At 37.0% G+C, this 27,500-nt stretch overlaps 1 protein-coding gene across 1 annotated transcript in view; it reads left to right on the top strand.

Annotated features, from left to right (window-relative positions):
- Positions 1–4,580: 4,580 nt before the first annotated feature.
- Positions 4,581–27,500, top strand: part of LOC144980047 (uncharacterized) — a gene marked incomplete in the record, with an annotated part of 149,905 nt that continues 126,985 nt past the window's right edge. Inside the window, 1 exon segment of the mRNA XM_078927522.1 lies at positions 4,581–4,898. Coding sequence (XP_078783648.1) covers positions 4,793–4,898 — 106 coding nt within the window.

The raw sequence follows: 27,500 nt of genomic DNA on the forward strand, positions 1-27,500 counted from the left end.
GGATGGCAAAAAAACAATAACAAAGACCTGAGTGACGTCAACTTCGAACTATCTATTCATTGTTATGTCTGGCTTGATTTCATTGATCAATGCTATGAGTTCGCATTTGTTTATACTTCTTTGAAAATTTATAAATTAAAGTTTTCAAATTCCGGCGATTACAGTTAACTCGACTATGTTTAAACGATTCTGTCTGGAAAATATTGTGTGATTATTTTTTTTCAGTCATGTGATTATAGTGACTTACCGTAGCCATCGTTATGTGATAGCCTGTCACTGAAACCCAAAAAGCCTGGCAGTTTGACGTCATTATTTGGTTTTTGCACCGCCTAGTGAGTTGTCGTTAGTAGAGCTCATGGAAACAAGTTATTTCATTGGTTGAACTATTGAATACAACTCACGATTTGTTTTCTTTAGTGGCCAAAGACTGGCATTTTGACGGCATTTGTTTGGTCAGTGTCAGGCTATAAGTTAACGATGGCTACGATTAACCAGACTATAAAAGTTCATGGTTATACACAGTTCTGTGTGTTGGCTCGTTATACTTCCAGATGGCAATGTTGTGAGCTTCTTGGCCAAGCACATACTATCTATTGTTTTGTCTGGCTTGATTTCATTGATCAATGCTATGCGTTCGCATTTGCTTATATTTCTTTGAAAATTTATAAATTAAAGTTTTCAAATTCCGGCGATTACAGTTAACTAGACTATGTTGAAACGAGTCTGTCTGGAAAATATGTGATTTTTTTTTCAGTCATGTGATTATAGTGACTTTCTCTGTGGTGTTCTATTTCCATTGTTGTTGTTTAAAAAGGTGGCATACAAGAAACGAAATTGGATTCAATAGTCTGATGTCACGTCGCCCAGCAACGGCGGCCATCGTGGTTCTAAACAAAGAAATCGGTACTTTTTATTCTTCGTGCTGGCTAGAACTTTTCATTTGTCTTGTGATCAGAATGTATAAAAGTCAAAACATGATCATATTTATGATGTTTTTCTCCTCTGGATACACTTTTATGCTCGTCGGAGAAATATTTCATTAGGGCGTCCGCCATTGTTCCGATAGTTTAGAGCCAGTTACTAAGCTACCATGCGTCATTGCGAGGGAAGTGACGACATGACTGTTGAAGCCTATTGACGTCGCACAGTTTAAAAAAAAAAATTAGACAGCAATTCTGGTGATTATTTCTCACTAAAATCATACTATAAACGCACAAGTTAGACCTAGTTTTGTGTGTCGGTACGTTTTGTCCGGCAGGTAGATGATGTGAATATTTTATCTAAACGCGTGGGGCTGGAATAGTGGTGTGTAGACATTGTTTATGCTTTGTGTCAACGGCTTGTGTGATTAAATATTTACAGTTCAATGTTAGTATGATTTTATTTTAGAATACATTTTTAAAAATCTTTACAAATATATGTCAGTACATAATCAGTCGGAAGGTGAAAATTTGGGATTTGCATTTATTTCGTTTTCTGAAAGAATATGCTCCCCAGAGCATTTTAATAATTATTTGAAGTAAACCGGGTGATTTTTCATGAAGTTATGGTCAGATTATGTATGGGAAAGGTATCCAGCAACTTTTCTCAAATTTTATACTTTTTAAACTTGACTAGCTGAAAGAAATATTTAGAAGTGAAATTTAGCTGTAATATTTCTCGAATATGTACAAAAAGGGTTGATTTAATCATTTATGACAAGAATTCATTTTGGATAAAAAAATTGAGCTTCTAACTAAACTTGGAAATATCTCAGTTCCAACCTTTTCACCATCCGACTGATTATGTCATTCACTGTAACATGTTATTAGCAAATAAAAAATAGACACAAAATCGATTTAAAATGAAGAAAGATATCTATGTACTTTTATTTATTTTATTTTAAAAAACCTCTATTAACTTTACCATTAAAAATAATATAGTTTCATAAGCGCAAAATAAAGTATTTATAACTATTTCAGAACCTATTAAAATGTTTCAAGTTCCTATCAAATCTCCTTTAAGCCTTGTTTGTTTTAGAATAACGTGATCTTACGTATATAGATAGATAGATAGATACATAGATCGATAGATAGATAGATAGATAGATAGATAGATAGATAGATAGATAGATAGATAGATAGATAGATAGATAGATAGATAGATAGATAGATAGATAGATAGATAGATAGATAGATAGATAGATAGATAGATAGATAGATAGATAGATAGATAGATAGATAGATAGATAGATAGATAGATAGATAGATAGATAGATAGATAGATAGATAGAGATAGATAGATAGATAGATAGATAGATAGATAGATAGATAGATAGATAGATAGATAGATAGATAGATAGATAGATGATAGATAGATAGATAGATAGATAGATAGATAGATAGATAGATAGATAGATAGATAGATAGATAGATAGATAGATAGATAGATAGATAGATAGATAGATAGATAGATAGATAGATAGATAGATAGATAGATGATAGATAGATAGATAGATAGATAGATAGATAGATAGATAGATAGATAGATAGATAGATAGATAGATAGATAGTAGATCGATAGATAGATAGATAGATAGATGATAGATAGATAGATGTAGATAGATAGATAGAATAGATAGATAGATAGATAGATAGATAGATAGATAGATAGATAGATAGATGATGATATCGATCGATCGATCGATCGATAGATGATGATAGATAGTAATAGATAGATAGATAGATAGATAGTAGATAGATAGATAGATAGATAGATAGATAGATAGATAGATAGATAGATAGATAGATAGAAAGATAGATCGATAGATAGATACATAGATCGATCGATCGATAGATAGATAGATAGATAGATAGATAGATAGATAGATAGAAAGATAGATAGACAGATAGATAGATAGATAGATAGATAGATAGATAGATAGATAGATAGATAGATAGATAGATAGATAGATAGATAGATACATAGATTGATAGATAGATAGATAGATAGATATACGATATTCAATATGATGACTAAGGGACGTCGTACAAAAGGAATAGTTCTTTTTTTTTTTTAATAGTACAGCTTCATCCTCCTCGGATCTTACTGTGGCAGTAAACATAACTAGCTCATCATGCTGAGCACAAGGTATTATGGACATGCTTCATCTAAACCTGCAATACTTGATTCTAATTTGTATAGCGCTTTTAGCTCAATTGGGACCAACTGTCTTTTAAAAAAAACGTTATGTTGGAGGCAACCATAAAGCTTAAGCTTAACTTTCTAAATAAAGCTAAATTTATTGAGAAGATTGAGTTTTGTTTCACAAATTGAAAAAAAAAATTAAAAATGAAATAAACAGACAATCCAACGAACAAAAAAATGAACCCCAACAAAACAAACAACAAAACAAAAAAATAACCGAAAAAACAAACAAAACCCAACAAAAGAACAAAAAGACAAATAAACAAAACACCCCCACAAAAAACCCCCAAAACAACCGAATATAAAAAGAAAGCCAAAGAATAAATTTTAAAAATTAAATTAAAACAAACTCAAAACAAATAAAAAAACGAAAACTTCTTAGTTCTGAATATTTTGAGGGTTTTTTTACCAACCATCTATCTACTGCATTCACGGCATAATAAATATCAGATTAAGGCGAGTGGGTCTAAAAATTTATGAAGCGTATCTTTTTTTTAAAATCTAATATGCACAGTTTTGTGCTTATTTTCTAAAATAGTTATTTCTTTTTAAAAATTTCTCTTCATTTAAGCTCAGATGAATTTTTTACCTTTATATTTTATAAGCCTCTTTCTTGTCCGCTACCTTTAAAAAAAGTAACGCATTAGCTACCATGAACCATCATAAACATTTTTCTCTTCAATAATTTAAGCATTTATCTACCTTTCTTCACCTGTACAGTTCTACCTGAGGCGCTCGTGTGTGTAACTCGCTCTTTTTCTTCTTCTTCTTTTTAAATTGTTATTATTATTCATGTTCTTTGCCGTTTCTTTCTCTCTGGTTTCAACTCTGCTTCCATTTCGCCCGCCGCTTTTCTTCTCGGCTCTCTCATACCATTGCATGCGATCATAAACCCATAGAGCACGCATTCACATACGTCCACACACACGCATTCAGCAACACAAACGCACACACACAGAGATACGCAAACACACACGCGCACAACACACACATATACAGACACACACACACGAGAAAGTCCCCAAGCAGTGAACGATGAAAAGGGAATGTGTCCCCCACATTCTCCTTCAACGAAATTCGCCAACCAATCAGCGACCAGTTTCATCAATGCACCGGGTGAAATGGGGGCGCCGTAGCACACCCTCTCACTCCACTCCGATCTATTTCGCCACGTAAAAATTATATTTCCTACGCGTTGATAAACGATAGATATGTTTTGTGGTTGAGAAAATCGAAATATATGAAAATTTATTATCCTTATAAAGTTTTTATCATATAATTAATAACACAGAAACTTTTGTTAAAAAAGCGGCAGGTGCAATTCGGTGCGGAGTAATATTCTAAACAATTCAAGGGGTGTAAGGCAAGTACCATGAGTAAACTTTGTGTTAGGGTAGTGTAGAGTTAGTTATAGACAAGAATTGGTGAACGAAAATAAAAGTTATCTAGGATCTGTACTAGAATCGTTCGCCTTCGTTTTCATGTTTTCCCGTTCAATAGGGATTCAAAAATGGTTTCTTTGGATTTGTATGGAGTGTGATGTGGTGCCTATTTCCTTGGATTTTTTTGTATATTTCTAATTGGAGTTTATTTGGAATCGTGAGCGATGAAGCCTCCTCAACATCGTTCGTTTGTGATAACTTGTTTTGGATTACTCCCTCTGCTACTGTTGTTTACGACTAGGACTATTCCCTCAGTCCAAGGCGACAAAGGTAAGGCCTCGTTGTTATACCTATGAAATATTATGAAAGGTAGAAAAGAGTTAAAAGTTAAGGTTAGGCTTCGCAGGTAACTATTAGATGAGGAGGCAAAAGTGTCTATAAAGCTAAAGGCTGCCTACCTGTATATTAATGACCAATGGTATAGCCTAAAGTTACACTCTGGAAGCAGGTAAAAGTTAAAAATGAAAGATTGAAATTTAAAGAATATGTGAAAGTGTGTAAATGAAAAGCTGCCTAAATTACCCTAGACATGAACATTGAAGACCAAACGTTACCTCCAGCGTTATAATCATGCCATTTCAGGAACATACATACACGACACACAAAGCATAAAACATAAATACACACATACACACACACACACACATACACCCCGACACACACAAACATTTAAAATCCCGTATCTATCTTTAGAAAATGAAACTGACTCAATTTATAAAGCACAATGTTATAGATTATAATGTCTACTCTTATAAAGACTCCTTTTTCTCTATCTTTGTTGTTGTTTTATGGTTATGTGTATGTGTGTGTGTGTGTGTGCTTGAGTTTAAGGGTAAGGGATTTTAAAATAATAATTTATCACTGTCTAGATCTAAGCCTCATGTCTGAAGGCAAGCTACATAACATACAACAGAAGATTTATTCCTTACATTGCGTTGATGTTAATGTTATTCATGTTCTTGTACCTTCTTCATGCTACATTCACGTTATCACTGATGATTTCAATTTCAGGCATCAGCTGGGTTAGCCATTATCATCTCTCTATAGAGATGTTGCACACCGCTTATGTGATGATTGCTAGTTATTTTAGTAATTGTTCTCATGCTGATGGGGACTTCCTACACTTTATAATCAACTGCTGTGCGGCTATGTGGTCTTGTGGTATGACACTCGCTTTCGGATCGGAAGATTCAGAAGCGCTCGGCGCATAGTGGAGTCCTTGGAAAAGGCTCTTTACTCATATTCTCTCACCATGCTCAGGTGTAAAATGAGCACCTGGCCGTCTACCACGTTGTCTCAATCCTAAAACAATGTAATACTACCTAACAGGCGTCATGTCTCGTTTTAAATGTGTTAACTGTTACTGTTGGTCAGGGACCCTTTGTAAAGCGCTTTGAGCACATTTAGTGGGTGTTGCGATGTATAAAAACTCAATTTAAAAAAAGGACAAACAAGACGATGTTTATTTCTGTTGGAAAACTCGTTCTTCAATTATCGATCGATTATTTATGGGCCTAAAAACTGGGATTTCGCATAATGAAGAGCGAGTTTTCTGGGTAGTTTTGACGTGAGTTTCCATGATTTTGTTATTTAGAAGAGAAGTTCCTGGCTCTCGTCAATGCATTTATTTGACATGTTTCCATTGTTTCTAAACATGTTCTTTACATCCTGACAAATGTGTATTCTTTATGTTGTTCTTTTATCTTATTTCCTGAGATTAGAGAGAGAGAGAGAGAGAGAGAGAGAGAGAGAGAGAGAGAGAGAGAGAGAGAGAGAGATATTTGGAGATGACCAATGCGTATCATCCATCCACTCCTCTTTGATAATACTAATGATAATGATATATCACGGTCGTTTTACGTTACAGGTAACTTACTACTGCCCAGCACACCCGAATCTGCAATCGGTATTACTAATACCACTACGCGTAGATTTTGATAATCTTATCATTCTGTGATTTATGAACGTCTCTGACACATGGCTGTGGATAAAGGTCGAGTAGAAGGCGAGTTCCTTCACACCGTGCTGTGATTAAATACACGCCAGGGATTTAAAGCCCTCGACACCGCCTCGCCTCCTACCTTATGCCATTCAATTAATTTAATAAATTTAACAATCTGCAGTTTTGTCTGCTACGTTAGATTTCGTTCTCGGGTATTCATAATTTGATCGACTTCCATATTGAACTGCTACTTGTATAATTCATCTATATATTGACAATCTGCTATATGTAGCTATTTTCTTTTCTTTCTTTCTTTTTCTTGTGGGTGGAGGGTACTGCTATATACAGAGATAATTTGTGTTTCCATGGGCAGACTTATATACATACGATGTCGAATGTGATTTGGGGGAAGGGGGGGGGGGCACAGACTACTAGGAGTTATCTAGGGGGGGGGGGGGGATATATTTGTATATTTTTGTTCATTTTAAATGGACACGCGACCGTTTTTGCAGTGGGAGAGCATACTTTGTTAATTTTGTACGAATTGGGCTACAACAATTAAAGACCCAGTTGCATCTCCGTATCTGCTCTGTCGACGAGGCCTGCTAAGTAGAAGCGCAAAATCGAATCATGCTGTTGATGGGGGAGAAGTGTGTGTGTGTTGGGGGGGGGGGGGGGTAAACTCCCTTAGGCTTGCATTCCAGACATGTTGCGTTATGACGAGACACGAGACTCCGCCTCCACGCCCCCCCCCCCTTCTCTCTCTCTCTCTCTCTCTCTCTCTCTCTCTCTCTCTCTCTCTCTCTCACTGTCTCTTCCATCTTTCATTTAGGTCTCCTAGAGCAAATGCACCAATTAGGCTAGGATGATGATAATACATGCATCTCTAATAATTTGTCTTGTCTCATTGTATGGTGTGTATGTGTGTTTGTGTACAGTCTGTTATTAGCTATTATCAACAACATCCATTTATTTGTATTGCAGTGTATTTTTGTAGAGATAAATAGCTGTTATTTCTGTCATGAATAGATGAGATGGTGGATACCTTGAAATTATGATTACGCCGTCTAATTTTGAGCGAGGGCCAGTGATGGTGATAATATTAGCAACAAAAACAACAACAGTTATGATGATAATGATAATAATAATAATAATAATAATAATAATAATAATAATAATCGTCATTACAACACTGTCAATAATAATAATGATAAAAGAAGTATTGTTGTTGTCGTAGTTGTAATATAACGAATTGCGTGTCTGTAGAGTTAATGGGATTCTATTCAATTATGGTGTATTGACGTGCATTTATTTGCAGGTCCGATAACCCAATTCCTTATAGGCTCGTTGTTTTAATGGAAATCTCAAAAATTGACGCAAAATATTGTCCATTACAACAATGTTACACTAAGCCCATAAGTGGATGTCAGACCTGTATATATGTACACCTCGTTGTGTATGTATATAATATTATGGATTGGTTTTAAAGAGAAGTGGTTGTTTTTCTTCATTCTCTCTCTCTCTCTCTCTCTCTCTCTCTCTCTCTCTCTCTCTCTCTCTCTCTCTTTCTCTTTCTTTCTTTCGTTCTCTCTCTATCTCTTTTCGCCAGATCAGATAGTCCCAGCTACCAAATCACTGCTGGGTGGTCTGGGGATCAGAAATTAAATCTCGACTCTCCAACTTACTTCGTGTGTGAAGCGAGTGCTATACCGACTGATCTATCAGTACCTTTAACTCTCGTCGTGGTAGAGTCACGAACTCCTCGGCCAGGCGTAGTTGTACTAGTAAGGTCGCGGGTTCGAGTCCCCATCGCCGCCACGAAGTTTTTATTCTCTGTTGTCTTCTGACACTTTCCGACTCACCTCATTTCTTGTTTATTGTTCTTGTTGTCTGTTGTACTCTTCGTGACTCAGGAGAAATTCCCTCCATCTCCATCTCCACAGACTGTATAGTTCTCCAGGGAGTGCTAATGATTTATCAGAGAGCGGTGGGGGGCTGCCTGACACAGACTAGGATGTCCTGTATTCTCTATGCTGCCTGGGGCCTCCTGGGATCGTGAAAATACTAACGATAAAGCGAGAACGGAAAGGCTTCGGATGAGAACGATCTGTACCGTTCCGTCCGATGCCTTTCCGTTTTCGTTATGCAACTGTTTCTGCTCGAAGCTCGAAGAAATAATTAACAACGTTAAATTGAATGTAAGCTTCAATTTAATATTCGTCTGTAGTGTTTCATTCATCCTGCTTTGTTGATAGAGGGGAGGCCAGAAACGTCCATTTAATCTGTTTTCGTATATTAAGTCGAAGCTTACATTCAATTTCACATTGTTATTTATTCCATTTTCGTTAGTGTTTTAATGATTTATCTGTATCTGGTTATTTCCCAGACTTTCAAGTATTTTACAGGGATGTAAAATGTTCTTTTTTTTTTCCAAAATCATTTGCCATTCTTGATTTTAAGTCTTTACAAAACAACTGCAAAACAATCATTGTTCTTATTTCATATATATTTTATATATATATATATATATATATATATAATATATATATATATATATATATATATATATATATATATATATATAATTTTGTTGTTGTTGTTGTTGAAGCTCTCGTGTAATCGTTTTAGATCGTACTTTGATCTCACATGACTTCTTAAACAAGAGGACTTGTTGCTTCCGGTTACGAGGCTGAAAATAAATCATAATATACTATACGTTTTTTGTTTGTTTTTGTTTTGTTTTGGTGCTCAATATAACTCGGGAAGTAAGATGGTAATTATCATCCTGCCTCTTGTATCTGTTTAAGCGATCTTATACAGATTTTTTTTTAAATGTCTAAATTCGCATTCTCCCTTCCCTTCCTGATTGGGATTTTTTTTCATCAATGTTATAGGCGCGACTTTTTGAAATTGTTACTTTTGCTAATGATGGGTGACCAAACAGAATGACATTGTTGATATTTTGAAGCATTTTTAGTTAGAGCCACAGTTTTTAGACATGCATTTTGTGTTGATTTCTCTCCTTACAGTTCCGATTTTTTCCCCCGGTGAAAATTACAGAATTTTGTTTGAGCTCGTGGTAGGTGTGTCATTATGTAAAGGTAATAAGATGGCGTATAGTTGAATGTAACATAATTGTATATATTGTATAAATGTAATTCGCGTGATTTTCTATGCGTGTTGTCTCGTTTAATACTGCGTGTTGTTGTTACTGTGTAACACACTTGTTGATTGTCGTTCGGTACATCCTTTTGTCCCCTCCTGATGTACGAGGGGACGGTGAAAAAACGTTAGCACAATACGGTAATAACAGGGGATGTACGGAATGATTCATGGGTGTGTGAAGTTTTGGCTATGGGCATCACCGACCGCCGCGGTTTTTAATCTTCCCCCAATTTTGTAAGCGTTTTTTTGTTGCCGCTCTCGCATCTTTTGTCATTGTGATACGAAAGAGATATATAGATGCGTTAGTTTTGTTTAAAAGGAAATGTATTTATTTCTTTTGAGTTTTTTTGTTTCCAAATCCTCCTCTTGTAGTAGGCTTGTTTTGTTACGGATATAACGGCGGAGGTGGTTCGGAGATATTTCATTTGAATTTAGAATTGCTTTGCATTCATTCGGCCCCGGATAATGCAGGGTTTACTCTCCCCCTCCCATCTTACCTCTTTTCTTGTGTTTATACTCGTGGCATCTATAGATGATGTCCCAGGTTTAAACGCATTACCGAAAAGTCTGATTACAGAGGATGGCGGTTGATTATTTTGTATTGTTGCTATAGATTAAATCACACTGAACTTTAAGAGTCTTCTTTTGAATATATTTTTATTATGTCTGCCATGGTGTTAGTCCTGTGGGTGGTTGGATGGGAGCATCACCCTTGAATCATATACCTATGATGTTCGCATGGGTGTACGATCCGATAGTGATGTCGTTTCTTCTTCTCTTTACTAGCCTATCCTGCTTCTTTGGTTTGTGATTGTATTTTTGACAGGGGATATTTTTTTTTCTGTAAATCTTCTGCCTGTTTGTTCTTGGTTATTTATAATTTAGCTTTTGACATCTTTAGGTTATGATTTTGATTTACATTTGTACTATTTTTGTTAGATTGCTTGTTTTTTTGTTTCAGCGGTCTCTCATATAACCTCAATTGTGTTGGAAGAGACCTAAAGCAACAAACAAACAAAACAAATGGTGTTAGTCCCACTCCTCGTGTTGTGTGTTGGTGTCGTTATATCCAGTTGCCGTATGTTATTAGTTTTTGTTTTTTTTTTTTGCTAACCACATAGCATATATTTGCTTATGTGTGGGTTACAGCTGTTTGTGATTGTTTTGCCCACAATTAGCGGCTTACAGCATAATTTTTTGTTTTATTTTCTGGCGTTTTCCTACACGCTACGTCATTGCTGGGGATGAGTGAGACAATGACCTGTAGGAGAGGTTCAGTCTGTGTGTAATAATTTGTACCTGTGTTGTACTTGGAACGTCTTCAAACGAACCCCCGTTTTTTTTTTGTTTTTGTTTTTTTTTTCTGACATCGGGAATCCCCGATAATCCATTGATATAATGATTTGGCATCGAATCACTCAAGACAAGAATTTGTTTCGTTGGAATACTGTGCTCCATATTTTTGCTTTCATTTTTGTATATATGTCTCCTCAGCACCGTAGAGTTTCTTCGCCCTCTCTCCTTGTTATTGTTTTGGAGTTGTTGTTTTTTCTTTTTGTTGTTGTTGTTCTTTTCCAGATGCATTAAAGTTGGTTGTCTCTGTCTGCGGGGTTCTATCTACTTCTTTCTACGAGAGTGTGACGGCGAGAGATTGTCCGAGCCGTGGCTTGCTGGGGTATTTTGACATTAGGATGACATTTCTGCGGGTTTTGTTTTTTTTTTTTTTCAAACTGTTGGTTATGATGTTATCTACATGTTGGTTGTATCGCGGCTAGTACGGATTTTTTAGATGATATTTGAGTACCGGTGGATTTAGCTAGACTTCGTTGTATAGTATTTTCCCCTTTCCGGTATCGTTTATTTTCCTTTTTTTCTTCTTTAAATTTTGTTTTGGCCCCTGCTGTCCCGGCGTCTGATTAGATGTATTAAATCACATGCCTAAATCGTTTTTATTGTCCTCGCTCCTCTCGTCGCATTTACCTTGGATGCTAAACAGTACTGATTACCAACATAAAGGAAAAGAGAGAGCTTTTATATAGAGCAATATCCACTAGCTTTGCACTTTGCGCTTTGCAAAGGTCCCTAACCACACAACAGCAACACTTAACATGTAGGATAAGATGTGACGCCTGACGCCTGTTAGGCGATTTTACATTTTTTCGGACAGAGACACCACTCTTAACAGCCAGGTATTCATTTTACACCTGAGATATTATTATATTGTGACCGTACCTGCTATTGTTGCGCTTTTTAATTTTTTAAATATTTTTATTTCCACATTGTCGAGGGTGCAGGGCTAAGTCGATGGCTTACCTGTCACTACATATTTCATTGTTATACGTCAGATTTTTCATGGGCCACACTTTGCCAAATTCGGATTTTTCCCCCTTCCTATTCTGACTCGTTGAACCAACTGTTAAAGTTGTAATAAATGATCTATTCTTACTCAGAAGAGCTGTACACATGTTAGATTACTCTTCATCAATTCGAATGCTTTAAAACAGTGATGATTTCTAGAGATAAGTATATAAATATGGCATTTGGTTAAGATATAGGGGATGGGGAAAGGGTGTGTTCCGGTGTCTGTGTCAGCTCAATGGTCGTCGATTTGTTCCTAAAGTACAAATAATGAGAGTGGTATTCTACCTGATGTTATAGTACAGTCACCTGTGATGTATTAGGAGTGCATGCGTAATGTGTATTATAGCGCGGGTGGTTGGATGGGAGCATCACCCTTGAATCATATACCTATGATGTTCGCATGGGTGTACGATCCGATAGTGATGTCGTTTCTTCTTCTCTTTACTAGCCTATCCTGCTTCTTTGGTTTGTGATTGTATTGTTGACAGGGGATATTTTTTTTTCCTGTAAATCCTCTGCCTCTTTGTTCTTGGTTATTTATAATTTAGCTTATATCTTTAGGTTATGATTTTGATTGACATTTGTACTATTTTTGTTAGATTGCTTGTTTTTTTGTTTCAGCGGTCTCTCATATAACCTCAATTGTGTTGGAAGAGACCTAAAGCAACAAACAAATATTATATCAGTGTTTTAGGATCGAGACTAAACACGTCTGTAAGAACATCATCTGTGTGTGTGTGTGTGTGTGTGTGTGTGTGTGTGTGTGTGTGGTCTTATGTATGAGGACCACTTGATTTCTAATATGCCATGGTGCGGCGGATTGATTCGTGATGACTTTGCTTTTCTCTCTCTCTCTCTCTCTCTCTCTCTCTCTCTCTCTCTCTCTCTCTCTCTCTCTCTCTCTTTCTCTCTCTGACACATTTATTTGTCTTTGCGTACATTTTTCATCTCGTTCTGTCTATGTCTCTGTTATCTGTGTGTCTGTCTGCTGCCAGATAAGCAGATATCTTTCTATATGTCTATTTATCTCTATCCATGTCGGTCTATCCTATGCGCAAACGACATTCTTCCCCTCCCCTCCCTCCCCATCTGTTCTTCACACGAACCTCACACTTGGCGCCTGATCCAATGATCCGGTGTCATGAGAATCGACAGCTTTCATTTATAAATTCCACACAATTTCCATCCCATTCTCACTCGATGCCCTATCCACGATTTTGTCTAAGGAACCGCCGAGTCTATACAATCTCATTCGTTGCTCCTACCGACCGGCTTTTCTCTGCCGCCATGGATTGACCATTTGGTCGATTTTTTTCTTCTTCCAATGACAGCCTCACTGCAGTTTCATTGGACAGATTAGAGGATGTATTATGACCTTGACTTTACAAAGGCTTTCCTAAGCATATGCAAAAGAACAAGTTTGATTGTGTTGTGGGGGGACTTTCGGGGTCTTCCAGTGGTCTTACACTTTATAAGTACAATTATTATGATAGCATGATGGTCTTTGATATACGTTGGTTGTCTTCTCATCAGCATAGCCACGAGGGCGTGACACTGTAGTGTTATTGGGATTCTGTCGTTTATTAATTCTTTTCTCATATTTTCATGCCATACTCGGGTTAAAATAAAAGAGCATGGACGGTATTAGTGTCGACTCATCAAAATTGTACTGCTTTGGTTCATTATAGGCATATTGTTTCGTCCCAAATGCTTCGGTGTTGCTTGCTGTTGGTGGGAAGCTCTTGTAATGCTCTCGTTTTATATATTAATTACGAGTTAAGGTTTAGCCCTACTATTACCTTTCTTTATTGTTTAATTTTCTATCTACCATTCTCTATCTTCTCTGGGACTGTGTCATAACTATACGTGTTACTCATTTTACCCCCTTATTGCTCATTGAGCCTGTTGGCATGTAGGACAGCAACGAAGGACCTCCATCATCCTCTCTAGGGACCTCCATGCCGCCCCCCGGTCTCCTCATTCTCTTATCTCTTCCTTCACTGTTTTCCTCCAAGTTACTCGGGCCCTTCCTCATCGTCTCTTTCCTTCCGGTGTCCAATGTATGACGGTTTTGCCGATGTTTCCTGCCTCCTCTCTTAAAACGTATCCTTCGTTGTCATTCGTTCCACATTAATCTAGCAGGTTTTCAGGTTTAATTCTAATTCATGTTGTGAACAAAATAATAAAATAAAACATTAATCATATCCAAGATATTCAGGTTTTAATCTTATATAAACCATTGTTCGCTTATATGTTTCTTTTATCGTAAGTTGCAGCTGTAAGTACATTGTACAAATTGGATTTTTGTTTAGATATGTTATTATCTTATCTCTTTTCCCACCGTGCAATTCCAAAAGTAGGAGAATAATCCATGCTGCTTTCATACAATAAAAGTGTGTATCTCTTTTTACGTCTCGCGACATTATTCTTAAGTTATAATATCTCAGAGGCATTTTTCTTTTGGGCCCGCCCATGTTATTATTTTTTAATTTTTGTTTTTTAACATTCCAATCTTATGTTTGAATCCCTCCCATTTTTGTGTTTTGTTTTTTGTATTTTTTAAATTTTTGTTTTTAAATTTCAGGATTCGATGTGCTTCGTCACTTACTGGGATGGTGGCTGTGGGAATTGTTGTTGTTGTTGTTGTTATTATTATTATTATTATAATCATCATCCTCATCATTAGTAGTAGTAATTATTGTAGTTGTTGTTTAAGTATTTTACCATTTTGGAAAGCCTCTGTCCTATGATTCTGTATTATCAAATTAAAATAATGATGACAAGATTTGAAATAATAATCCTAATTATGTTTCATATTGATAATAAAGTTTGTGGGGATAGAGTAGAGTCCGTAATGTTCGAGATTGAGAGAGAGAGAGAGAGAGAGAGAGAGAGAGAGAGAGAGAGAGAGAGAGAGAGAGAGAGAGAGAGAGAGAGAGAGAGACAGACTGACTCCTACGCTCACATCGCGAATACAGTTATTCTTTAACCTTAATCTACCTCATAAATAATGTATGAGATAAATCTGTACCATTTTTATGTCTCCGACAAATTGGACGAGAGTCGGGTTTACGATTTCATAACAAAGTTTGTCGAGCAGGTACAAAGATTAACTGATTAACTTTCAACGTAGTCGGACAAAGGAACAAAGACAACTGGGGTATTACGTGGTTGGAATAATACGACATATGTTTCTCTATACGGCTGAATTCACACAAGGACAGTAGACAATGATGGTGACTGGTGGTGCAGTGACAAAACGCGTTTTAGCATCGTTATTTACGATTTTGTTGGTTCGGAGCATCGATGTCTTATATAAGGTTGATAGGGCTGGGCTGATCGCCACTCACTTATGTGGTCTAATGGTATGTGACAGTTGCCTTCGGACCGGACGGTCTAGGGTTCGAGTCCCACTCTGAGCGGCTCATAGTTGAGTCCCTGGAAAAGGCTATTTACTCACCGTACTCAGATGCAAAATGAGTACCTGGTCGATAACAGCTTTGTCTCTGTTGGGTAAAAATTGTAATGTCGCCTAGCAAACGTGTAATTGTATCGCCTCTCATGGTTAGGTGTTGTTGTTGGCATGGGCCCCTTGATATTGCTCTATATAAATGCGCTCTTTTGCTGCATCCACAATGGTCTATTTAAAAGCAAAAACAAAACTATATTATATAACCGTACTCCGGTCGTTAGGTCTTAGTGATATGCAGATGCAGGCGAGTGGTTATGTCAATCAAAGACATTATTTTGCCGTTTTTCCCCTGGTCGTTCCACAATCGGTTGCTGGTTCAACGTCATCGTAATCTATATATATATATATATAATATTGATATAAGATAAATTTCCGAGTTTGATATTTTTAAATTACGTGTTTTGTCAGTGTTCGGTTATCCAGCGTTATGGGTTATCGTTAATTCATGAGACAAAATACATCAAAAGGATTTGAGGCGGGGGAACGGTGTGCGCGACCAGTTTCGGAACGACTGAGGCGCTCGCCTTTGAATACATATTATATTGTTGAGTTCGAGTCTCAGGGGAAGTCGCTTGGGATGTACTCTAGTTGTTTTTGTTTTGTTTTTGTTTTGTTTTTGTTTTTACTTGTCTCCTCAATTCGTTATTATGTCGGGATAAAACTTGCTATTTTAAGACACATTATATTCTTGGCGATTGCTCTACTCAGATCACATGACATGGTTGTTTTCTATAATGTATGTCCTGTCAACATGGTGACAGCAGAGGAGACTGTGTCGTTTGTTACTAGTATTGTCATCTATAGAGATGTTAATGGTTACTATTACTAGTGTACTATTTGGTGAGAGTGGCTGATGTTTAAGCATGTTACGCTTATAGCGTTGGGTATTTTGGTTCTCTTGCAGAGATAGATAGATAGAGAGAGAGAGAGAGAGAGAGAGAGAGAGAGAGAGAGAGAGAGAGAGAGAGAGAGAGAGAGCTTGCAAGTCTTCGATACGTACTCGAATGATCATTATAGTTCGGAGGTATTGATAGGGCACTCGACTCGCGTCGAGATGGATACCGGATGTTGTTCGATTTCTTTATTCGGTAGCTGGTATCTGTTACATCTGGCGGAAAGTACTTTGTGATAGTCTAGCATCCTATCAATACAGTAGCAAGCAATTGCTATTACTATTAGCGTCGATTAACTCCTGCCCCAAGGGGCTTAGTGACTAGTTATTAATTCCTTCATTCGCCATTCTTAACCTAATGTCCAGTAAATGACAAGACTGTCTCCTTTTTTTGTAGAGGTCGTTACGCGCTTAGGTTGCCACGCATTAGTGAACCTGCGACTTTATGTGATCTCTTCATGCGCTTGTCTTATGTCCTGTCCAAGAGGTGACAGAATGTCTCGCGTTTGATGGAAGGTTACGTTATCCAGTGATGGGCAGGTAATAAAGTTACGCATATTGATTGATCCCCGCCCAATCTTCTGTTGTCATGGTTTTTGTGTGACTGTCTCTGGCTTTGAATGTCCTGCACAAGGGGTGCATACATACATACATACATACATACATACATACATACATACATACATACATACATACATACATACATACATACATACATACATACATACATACATACATACATACATACATACATACATACATATGTTTCATCCATCCTGTTTTGTTGATAAACCGGAAACCCGAAACGCTCATTTGATCTGTTTTTGTAATTAAATTGAAGCTTACATTCAATTTCACATTATTATTTCATCACATGCTCTTTAGGAGTAAAGTACAAGTCCTTGGGTCAGTCTATAAGTTTAAGACGGCTACATTCAGACCTTTTCACTCTCTCTCTCTCTCTCTCTCTCTCTCTCTCTCTCTCTCTCTCTCTCTCTCTCTCTCTCTCTCTCTCTCTTGGTGATCATCGCCTTGTATAGTGACATGTTTTTTTTTGTTTTTTTTGTTGAAATCCTCAAGCCATGAATGAGTTCACGAAGGCTGCACTCAGCAGATGCAATAAATGTACAAGTTTGAGTGTGTTGCATTTTGATCAGTCAGTAAGTTCGGAGGGCTTCGAGGTCTTCCAGAGGCCTGCCTAGCGCTATAGATAGTATGCAGATGACGTCACTCAGGCCTTTGTTATTGTTTTTGCCATCCGCGTTTGTGAGTTGTTCTCACTAAACTGTATTACCCAGACTATAAAAGTTCATGGTTACACAGAGTTTGTGTCTTGGTCCGTTATACTTCCGGATGGCAATTTTGTGAACTCCTTGGCCAAGCGCATTCTATCTATAGATAGTTTGAAGATGACGTAACTCATGTCTTTGTTATTGCTTTTTGCCATCCGCGTTTATGAGTACTTCTCACTAAACTGTATTGTATTAACCAGTCTATAAACCTTCAAGGTTACACACCGTTTTGTGTGTTGGCCAGTTTTACTTCCGGATGGCAATGTTGTGAACTTCTAAGCCAAGTGCATACTATCTATAGATGTACAGTGTACTTGGATAAACGTTTTAACGGTCTGTCTTTGAATCAATGGAGACATAATGTAATACATGTACATTCGGGATTTTCGGCTCTCCAGCTGTTTGGTAAATCATTTTGTGATTCATTTTAATCCCTGGGCATAACACTCTCCGGGTTCCAAGAATGTCTCTCTCTCTCTCTCTCTCTCTCTCTCTCTCTCACTCTCTCTCTCTTCTCTTCTCTCCCTCCTCTCTTTCTTTCTCTTTCTTCTCTTCTCATTCTCTCCTGCCCCTCTCCCCTATCCCTTCTCTGTGTGCGTGAGTGTAACTACTTGTAGATACAGACGGAACTGTATCCTTGGGGTTTCAATTAATTCAGTGTTCCAAAGGAGTTCATAATCTCTCTCTCCCTCTCCCCTCCTCACCCCGTGTACTTCTGCCCAAAATATCTAATGTGTCACAGTTTTGCCTTCCTTCTTCCTCTTTGTTCCTTGTCTAGAAAGGTGGACATCGGGCGGTGTATGTTGGGAACTGAAAGAATTGGGAGGGGGGTGGTGGTGGTGGCGGGCCGGTGCGTTTAATTGAGTCAAGGGGAGGGGGATAGAGAGGATGACCAATGGTGGTGACTGACTTGTCGTGTCAATTTTAGGATTTGGGGGGGATGGGGAAGGGGGATGAAGGGAGGCGGACAATGACGGACAATGGCACGTGCAACAGGTGTAAAATTATGGAGGACCGATTCAGGTGACCAACGCAGGATGACAGGCACGACACGACAGGTAGTTGGTTTGCCTTGGTAGTGGTAGTTGTGGTGGTGGTTGTCCTCTTGGCCGTCTCTGCTGACCCCTTCCTCCTCCCCCCCCCCCCCCCCCCTCCATTCTCTGTCCTTCATCACCTATTTTAATGCTCCCTTCCTGTCACTGCTACCACTACCCCATTGTTGTGCTGAGATGGGCTTGCTTGCATACTGTGTGTAAATGTACTGGCTGGCTAACATTATTTTTAAGTGGGATAATATATATATATATATCAATTTACAGTACCAGTCATAGCTATCTTCAATGCATACCTGGAAGCCGAAATAATCAGCCTTGCATGTATTGAGCATTATTCACAGATTTTAAGACGAGCGAATTGTAGAAATCAGATTGAAAAATAAAGCCCCTTGTTGCACATTGACGTAGTGGAATCAATATCATGACTGTGTCAAATTATGATATATACTCACAAATTGTGGCGCTGCGCTGACTGATTCGGCAGTTTACTTCCATATCCGATAGGCAGAAAACAATCGAATATTTATTATGTAAAATGTTGATGTTGTATTGGTGTGATCTGCACGCCTGTTCTGTTGTTGTGCATTTTAGTTGAGGCTTTTTCAGTCAATATTTGGTCTGTGTTTGATGCTTGTCTACTTTTTAAAGTCAAGTATTCTCACATTGTTTTAACAAGTTGACTTGTCGTAAACAGTCTAATTTTTCATTTAATCGCATGCCTGGTCGGCATAACGAAATAATACTGTAGTCTGATATTTTATTGGAGGTAGATATTGTACATGTACTAAAATATTATACACCCGATTGGTGTTTATTTTCTATGCTTCAGTGACTGCACGATTTACTACATACACACACACACACACACACACACACACACACACGCACAGACACACAGATCCGCGTTTCCAGTTTTTTTAAAAATGTACATTGGCTTGAGAAAGTATACATATCTAATTCGTAATTGTGTTATTGTACCAAGTACACTCTTACATTTGATGCGGAACGAAATAAAACATATATACGTAATGTATTGACTCCATCAAATTGTGTGATTTATTGGCGAAAGCCTAAGATTGAATAAACTTTGAAACTTTGTATTATCGCCTTGGTACCGACGTGTACTTTTTTGCAGGTCTGATAACCCAATTCTTTATGGGCTCATTGTTGTAATAGAAATCTCAGAACATGTCGCAAAATATTGTCCATAACAACAATTTTTAACCAGGCCCATAACTGGGTTCGGATGTCAGACCTGCATATATGTACACGTCGCTTGTGGCGCACCAAACTGTCGCCACTCGAGATAAATGATTATTCAAAGGTTGTTATAACTTTTTTGACCTGGAAATGTTCAATTCTTGAATGATGTCGTCCTACATGTTAAATGTAGCTATTGGCTAGGGTCTCCTAGTACATTGCTTTGAGCACGTTTTGTGGATCTTGAGCTATACACCCCCCCCCCCCCCCTTCCGGTTGCCTCCCAAGTTCAACAGTGTTGGTTTTTCGCGTGAATGCCTAATATATCCCGTGCTGTCTAATGGCTTCTTGTGGTAGTCGATATGAGATGTTATTTCACACACGTCTTCCATTTATTGTTGTATTGTTGTGATAATAAATCTGCCATTGATTGTTGTATTGTTGTGATAAGACTACTATATTTATAACGACAAGGCAATCCGATGCATTTATACTAACGTGTGATAAAGTTATACAACTGTTATCATTCAGTCAAAAGTGAATATTTACTATTATATTACAGGCGTACATTGTATTTATACTAACATGTGATAAAGTTATACAACTGTTATCATTCAATCAAAAGCGAATATTTACTATTATATTACAGGCGTACATTGTATTTATACTAACATGTGATAAAGTTGTACAACTGTTATCATTCGGTCAAAAGCGAATATTATATTTACTATTATCATATTACAGGCGTACATTGTCAAAACGCTCTGTCAAGAAATTGTTAGACAGTGTTGCTTGGCACGTCTACGTAAAATGTTCCCGCCATCTCTAATGGTTTCTAGTGCTAGATATTGAGATGTTATTTCACACGCAACAAGTCCTCCATTGATTATTGTTACGTATGTTGTGATAACTCAACTATATTGACAAACTTATCAAGTGCATGCACTGATATGCGATTAAGTTATACGATTGTTATCATTCAATGAAGAGGGAAGGCTTACTATCATAATAATATTATTATTCAAGGCGTGTTCGTTTTGGCTATAGTTACAATGGAACCTGCTTAATATAAACACTCTTAAAGTCAAATGTTGCTTAAAGTCAACACATCTTGTTGGTCACAAGTTTTCTGTTCTTTATCTAAGCGTGTTCATTTTTATAATGGATAAAATCAACCTTGCTGAAAGTCAAACGATCGGTCAGGTCCCGACTGGCTGTTCTGGCTTTATTGAGATTTCACAGTAATTGCTGACTCCCAGTACCGATAATTATTTATTTATAATATTTTCGATAAATTAGTTACACTTATAACACTGTAGCCGCAACAGCAATAAATGTGATAACTGGTGAGAGCAATAATAATAATAATAATAATAATAATAATAATAATAATAATAATAATAATAATAATAATAATAATAATAATAATAATAATAATAATAATAATAATAATAATAAATAAAAATAACAATAATAATAATAATAATAATAATAATAATAATAATAATAATAATAATAATAATAATAATAATAATAATAATAATAATATAATAATAATAATAATAATAATAATAATAATAATAACAATAATAATAATAACAATAATAATAATAAAATAATAATAATAATAATAATAATAATAATAATAATAATAATAATAATAATAATAATAATAATAATAATAATAATAATAATGATGGTGGTGATAATAATAATGTTTCACCGTTCTACAGATACGATATCTTCTCCACCCTTCAAGAACACTCGTGTTCACAAGTTGGCCCGATAACATTGTCATCATCAAACAGTGACTCGTACTTGAGATGCTAAGACCGAGATAAATGAGAGAATCGTTTTTGTTGTTTTATTTTTAGTTCGTGTCATTTGCTGTTTGATACAGATTAAATACAGACTTGTTCAGATTTTTGCGCGGTAAGGAAGTTGAGGTTGGAATTGTAAGTCCATATAATCGTGTTTCTCTTTCACCAGGTCAATTCAATGCTATAAATAATTTAGGCTTTTTCACATTTTCATCGTGGTCAATGGGCTTCACAATGAATGCTTTTACCATTTTTACCCCAACACAGGTACCGGGGAACTTAGTTTTTATATCCTACAGTATAGGTTTCCTGTTAGGCTTTGTTCTAAGGTCATATATTATCTGTAATACCCGCCACTGTTTACAACCGGAATGTATTCTCACCTCCCCTCGGCACCCCGTAAAATAGACAGTTATAAGAAAAGTCCTTGTCCACTCATGATTCCGTGAATTGAAGCTAGTTTAAGACAAGGAATACGGCATTTCTATCCCTTCACGCGCGCGCGCATAATCACACACACACACACACACACACACACACACACACACAATCGGAGAGAGAGAACGAGGGATATAGAGAGGGCGAGCGATAGCGAAATCAGGTGAGAGAGAGAGAGAGAGAGAGAGAGAGAGAGAGAGAGAGAGAGAGAGAGAGAGAGAGAGAGAGAGAGAGAGAGAGAGAGAGAGAGAGAGAGAGAAACACGCACTCGTATACAAATATTACAACACATTTTTTTTCAACAAAAACCCCGTTTCAATACGTGATTGACAGACTCCCAACTCATTTACCTCTAAAGATACAAAGTGTTGTCACGTGATGCGAGAGAACTCCATGTCTTTCCCTCTGGGGGGAAATCGTGAAACAATACATACAAACAACTCGGTCCTATTGTTCCTCTTAAGAGAACTCACAAAGTGGGGACAATGATAACGTTGTCATTGACATGAAAGCGACACTTTTCGCAAGTTGATAGGGCAAGGTATTTGTAAACAAATCCCTTTGGAGTCCCTCAGAATGAGTCGCCTGCAGTGTTGTGTGAGTTTGATTCAACACAATGCAAGAAGTTTGTTCAATTGATTAATAGTGTTTATTCGGCGAAGGCGCAAAATGTTGACGCCATCGGAAAAATCGTGTGTAATCAGGTGCATAAGTTGTATAATATAGTGTGGGAAGAACCTGGGATTACCAATTGGGCGTTTTACGTCAAATGTCAATATCTGCGGCTTTGTGGTCTAGTGGTATGACACTCGCTTTCGGATCGGAAGGTCCCGAGTTCGAGTCACGCTTGGCGCATAGTTGAGTCCTTGGAAAAGGCTCTTTACTCACATTCTCTCACCGTGCTCAGGTGTAAAATGAGTATCTGGCCGTTCACAGCGTTGTGTCTGTCTCTGTTAGTCAGGGACCCCTTGTAGAGCTCTTTGAGCACATTGCATGGATATTGCGCTATATAAAAGCTCAGGTTTTTCTGAGGTTTTTTAAAAGCGTTTACTTCAGCCGTTTGGCATGGAAAGGCTTGAGGCTGGCATTTTGGCTTTTAAGTTTCGCACACGTTTGTTTGTTCGGTCGATGTTTCTCGAGCAAGAGCGGGTTGAGCGGCCTCTGTTCTTGTTGCATACCACCATGGTTCGATCCCGCCATGGGCAACGCAATGGTGAGTCATCTGTACTTACATTTTCTCACCATAGCCCGGTGAACGAGAACTACCCAACCGCAAACAGCGTTGTCTTTGTCGACACACTGTCATGTCTCGTCCTACTTATACTGATGAATTTTAAACCACGACACAATGTAATACTAAATACCCTACAAACTGTGGAGTGATCCTCGACAATATTGGAGGCTTCCAGAAGAAGAAGAACAAGGAGAGGACATACGTGTCACAGTTTTGGTCCAGGCTTGGGATCTCTTGCAAATCACTTTTAACACATTGAGTGAGTTTTTTTTCTATGCAATATCTCAAAGCTCAAATTTCATAATGTTGCAATATTATTTTCATATTTTGTTGTTGTTAAATTGAATTCGTATCACGTTTCCTTCACGTTTGTCTCACTGTAATATGTTTTGTTTTATATCACTGTAAAGCGCTTAGAGCCTGTGACAACGCGGTAAAGCGCTATATAAATGCCATTTATTATTATTATTATTATTATTATTATTTATTATTATTATTATTTATTATTATTATTATTATTATTATTATTATATAACTGTCAATAGATGTTAAAATTGACCTCACTCAGCTCTTTTTTTTTTTCTTTTTCTTTCAGACAGCCATTTTAATGAATAGTCTCATCTCACGAAATTCTATCAACCAGTCTATGCTTGTTTAAGGTTTCACACAATTTCTGTGTGTTATGTTGGTATCTGACATCCGGCTGGCGGATGTTATGAGTATTTTAGCTAAATACATAACATCAATACAAATCTGTGTCTGTGTTGGCGTGATGGCCTCAAGACATCTACTGCTCACTTACCACCTCCAGGTATGGAGATACACTTTATAAACACAGGCAAAAACCCACTTCCGTCAAGGGCTTGTTAATGTTGTCTAGATTTAAACAGTCCCATTTGCTTGAAGGTTCTATTGAAATCGCTACAGAAGTGAGGGCCCATTGAAAGTCGTATTCAATATACTCTTCAACAGTACAATAGATTTGGTAATGGCGATATTGTGTTCTGTTGTGTGTTGTTTCAACAACCTTGTCAAATTATAGGTGAAATCTTCGGTAGTTGTTTGACATTCGCCCGGAGGTGTGCTATGGCGGATTTTGGGTGTTTGCACAGTACACATTACACGATTGTGTGAAAGAGTTTTATTTGACCGATTAATTAAATGATGGCGCCGAGGTGATAAAGGAGAATGGATTTTTAATTTTTCGGGAGGGGGGATAAAAGTCTCGTCGTATGAGAAAAATTATAGTGCCGTCTTTTTTGTTTGTTTGTTGTTGTCAATGCTTGATTTTTATTGTTTGAGGGATGAACGATTTAAATGAATTAATGCATTATTAGAAAGTTCTTAATAGACCCAGTCAAACAAGTTTTGAAATTCTGCATCAAATTAAATGTGTATTTCACGAAGAAGAAAGGGAGGAGAGAGATGAAAAAAAAAAACCCAAAACAAATCTGAACAACAGTTCAAAGGCATATTTCTTATTTCTGTAAAACAATTTTAAACTTTAGTCTTTATATGTTAACAAAATAATCAGAATTCTGAGTAGGTAGTTATATTTTCTCTTAGAAATAGACGAAGTAATCCACATAGTTGATGTCATAGAAAATGATTGATGGTGATAATAAAAATATTAGTAATGATAATAATAATAATAGTAATAATAATAATAATAATAATAATAATAATAATAATAATAATAATAATTATAATAATAATATAATAATAATAAATAATATAATAATAATAATAATAATAATAATAATGATACTAATAATAATAATAATAATAATAATAATAGTGATATTATTATTATGATGATGATAGTGATACATTGGTATTTTTGCTAACACATATCTTTCGGTTTTTAGAACCTTTAAAAGGGTTGGAAAAGATGATTATTATTTTCCTTTTTCTTTTCTTTCTTTGTGTGTGTGTGTGTGTGTGTGTGTCTCTCTCTCTCTCTCTCTCTCTCTCTCTCTCTCTCTCTCTCTCTCTCTCTCTCTCTGTGTGTGTGTCTGTGTGTGTCTGTGTTTGTTAAATCTTTCTGGAGCCGTTATTGCCTGAGTTGAGAAATAAAAAGAATATTTTTCAGAGAAAGGTCAGACAGCATTTTGCCTATCATTCATTGTAGTCTGAAAGGATTTGACGATGAAAGGGCTGGAGAGAGAGAGAGAGAGAGAGAGAGAGAGAGAGAGAGAGAGAGAGAGAGAGAGAGAGAGAGAGAGAGTATATATCCGTGGATGGAATGGTTGAACCGTGGCGTAATGTATGTTAGATGAAAGGACACGTAATGGGGAAAGGTTTTCAAAATGGAATGAATATTATGGGTTATGGATTTTAATGTGCAAGTTTATTGCCCTTTTATTTCCCCCCCCCCCCCCCCCCCCACCTTTCTCTCTCTCTCATAGTGTTTATATACTCTCTCTCTCTCTCTCTCTCTCTCTCTCTCTCTCTCTCTCTCTCTCTCTCTCTCTCTCTCTCTCTCTCTCTCTCTCTCTCTCTCTCTTTCTCTGTCTATCTATCTTTCTATCATCATTCTTTCTCTACGTATAGTGTTGCTAAACTAAATCACATTGAGTACTCTAAAAGCTCGGGGTTATTTATTGATTTGTTTGTTTATTTATTTCGTTACAGGAGAGAGGAAAAAATTAACCTATTACATTACCACATTCACACAAATACGGCTTAATAGTTAAATATACTTCTATTATTATTAATTTAAAAATAAAATCCCTTTATTCATTCGACGGGGAAATTTGTCTTTAGGCTCTTCTCCAAGGGAAGACTGGCCAGGCACAGGCTAAATCATAGGCATTGTTTTGATAGTGTCGTTTATAAATATTGTGACTGTTTTGGTGCAGCAGCAATACCTATTGGTGCGATAGGATGTTAGGACAGGCACCTGTCATGTTAACGCCTTCTCCCAGTTTGGTGTGAAATTAAAATGTCAACTACGGGCTAGCAAAAATACAACAACAAAAAATAATATGTCTAGGAAACGTTAAGTTCCATTTATGGCACATCGTTTTAAAACGGTTATTATATTACAGCTCCGGCTCAACTAAGTGTTAAAGATAGGATTTTGAGTTGAAATAAATGAATTCATCGTCGAAGAGATGGGTCCCGATAGCACTCGCTTCACTCGCAATGGGATCGAGTTCGATCCCGGGTGCATCTAAAGGATAGCAAGCAATTGCTATTGCCCGTTTCACGCTATAGAAACCGGGATAACTTCGGCTTTCTAGGCCTCACGGCTCTGAAGAACTATTAAAAATTATTTTTTAAAACTTTCATTGCCGACGGATTTTGGCCAAAATGAGGAAACTGTGTTTTGCCAGACTACAGTTGGGTAGACAGATGGGCTGATGAATATTTGATGTCAACAGGGATTGCATTAGGTCCATATTTTGTCAATCGTTTGATTTGTGTCTTCTCTCAAATATATAGTAACTCTTTCTTTAGGTATTTATTTTCTCTAGTCTCTCTCTCTCTCTCTCTCTCTCTCTCTCTCTCTCTCTCTCTCTCTCTCTCTCTCTCTCTCTCCCTCCCCCCCCCCCCTTCTCTTTCTCCCTCTCCCCCTTCCCCCTCTATATTTCTTTTATCTTTATTCTCTCCCTCTCTTCGTCTGTCCACATACCCCCTTCCCCTCTCTCTCTCTCTCACTCTCTCTCTCTCTCTCTCACACACACACACACACACACACACTCTCTCTCACACAAACACAATCGCACTCTTACACAAATAATTGAACCCTAATCAATAATAAATTTATTACTGCAATTAAGCACGTCGGGTAATTGTCACTACTTTTTTCATTTTTAATTACCCCCCTCTCTCCTCCCTCTTCCCGCTTAAAAAAAAAAACAAACCAACAAAAAAACTACCATGATAGTCTGTCCCTACCACTGAGAGGAAAACATAAATTATTATATAAAGAGGTCCATGTAAAAATTCCCACTCATTTTCTTTCCTCCCATTTTTGTTCTCTTATATTTTTATTG

Source organism: Berghia stephanieae, chromosome 9, assembly GCF_034508935.2.
Source record: "Berghia stephanieae isolate SIO BIC M18660-M18661 chromosome 9, UCSD_Bste_1.3, whole genome shotgun sequence".
Classification (NCBI taxonomy): Eukaryota; Metazoa; Mollusca; class Gastropoda; order Nudibranchia; family Aeolidiidae; genus Berghia; species Berghia stephanieae.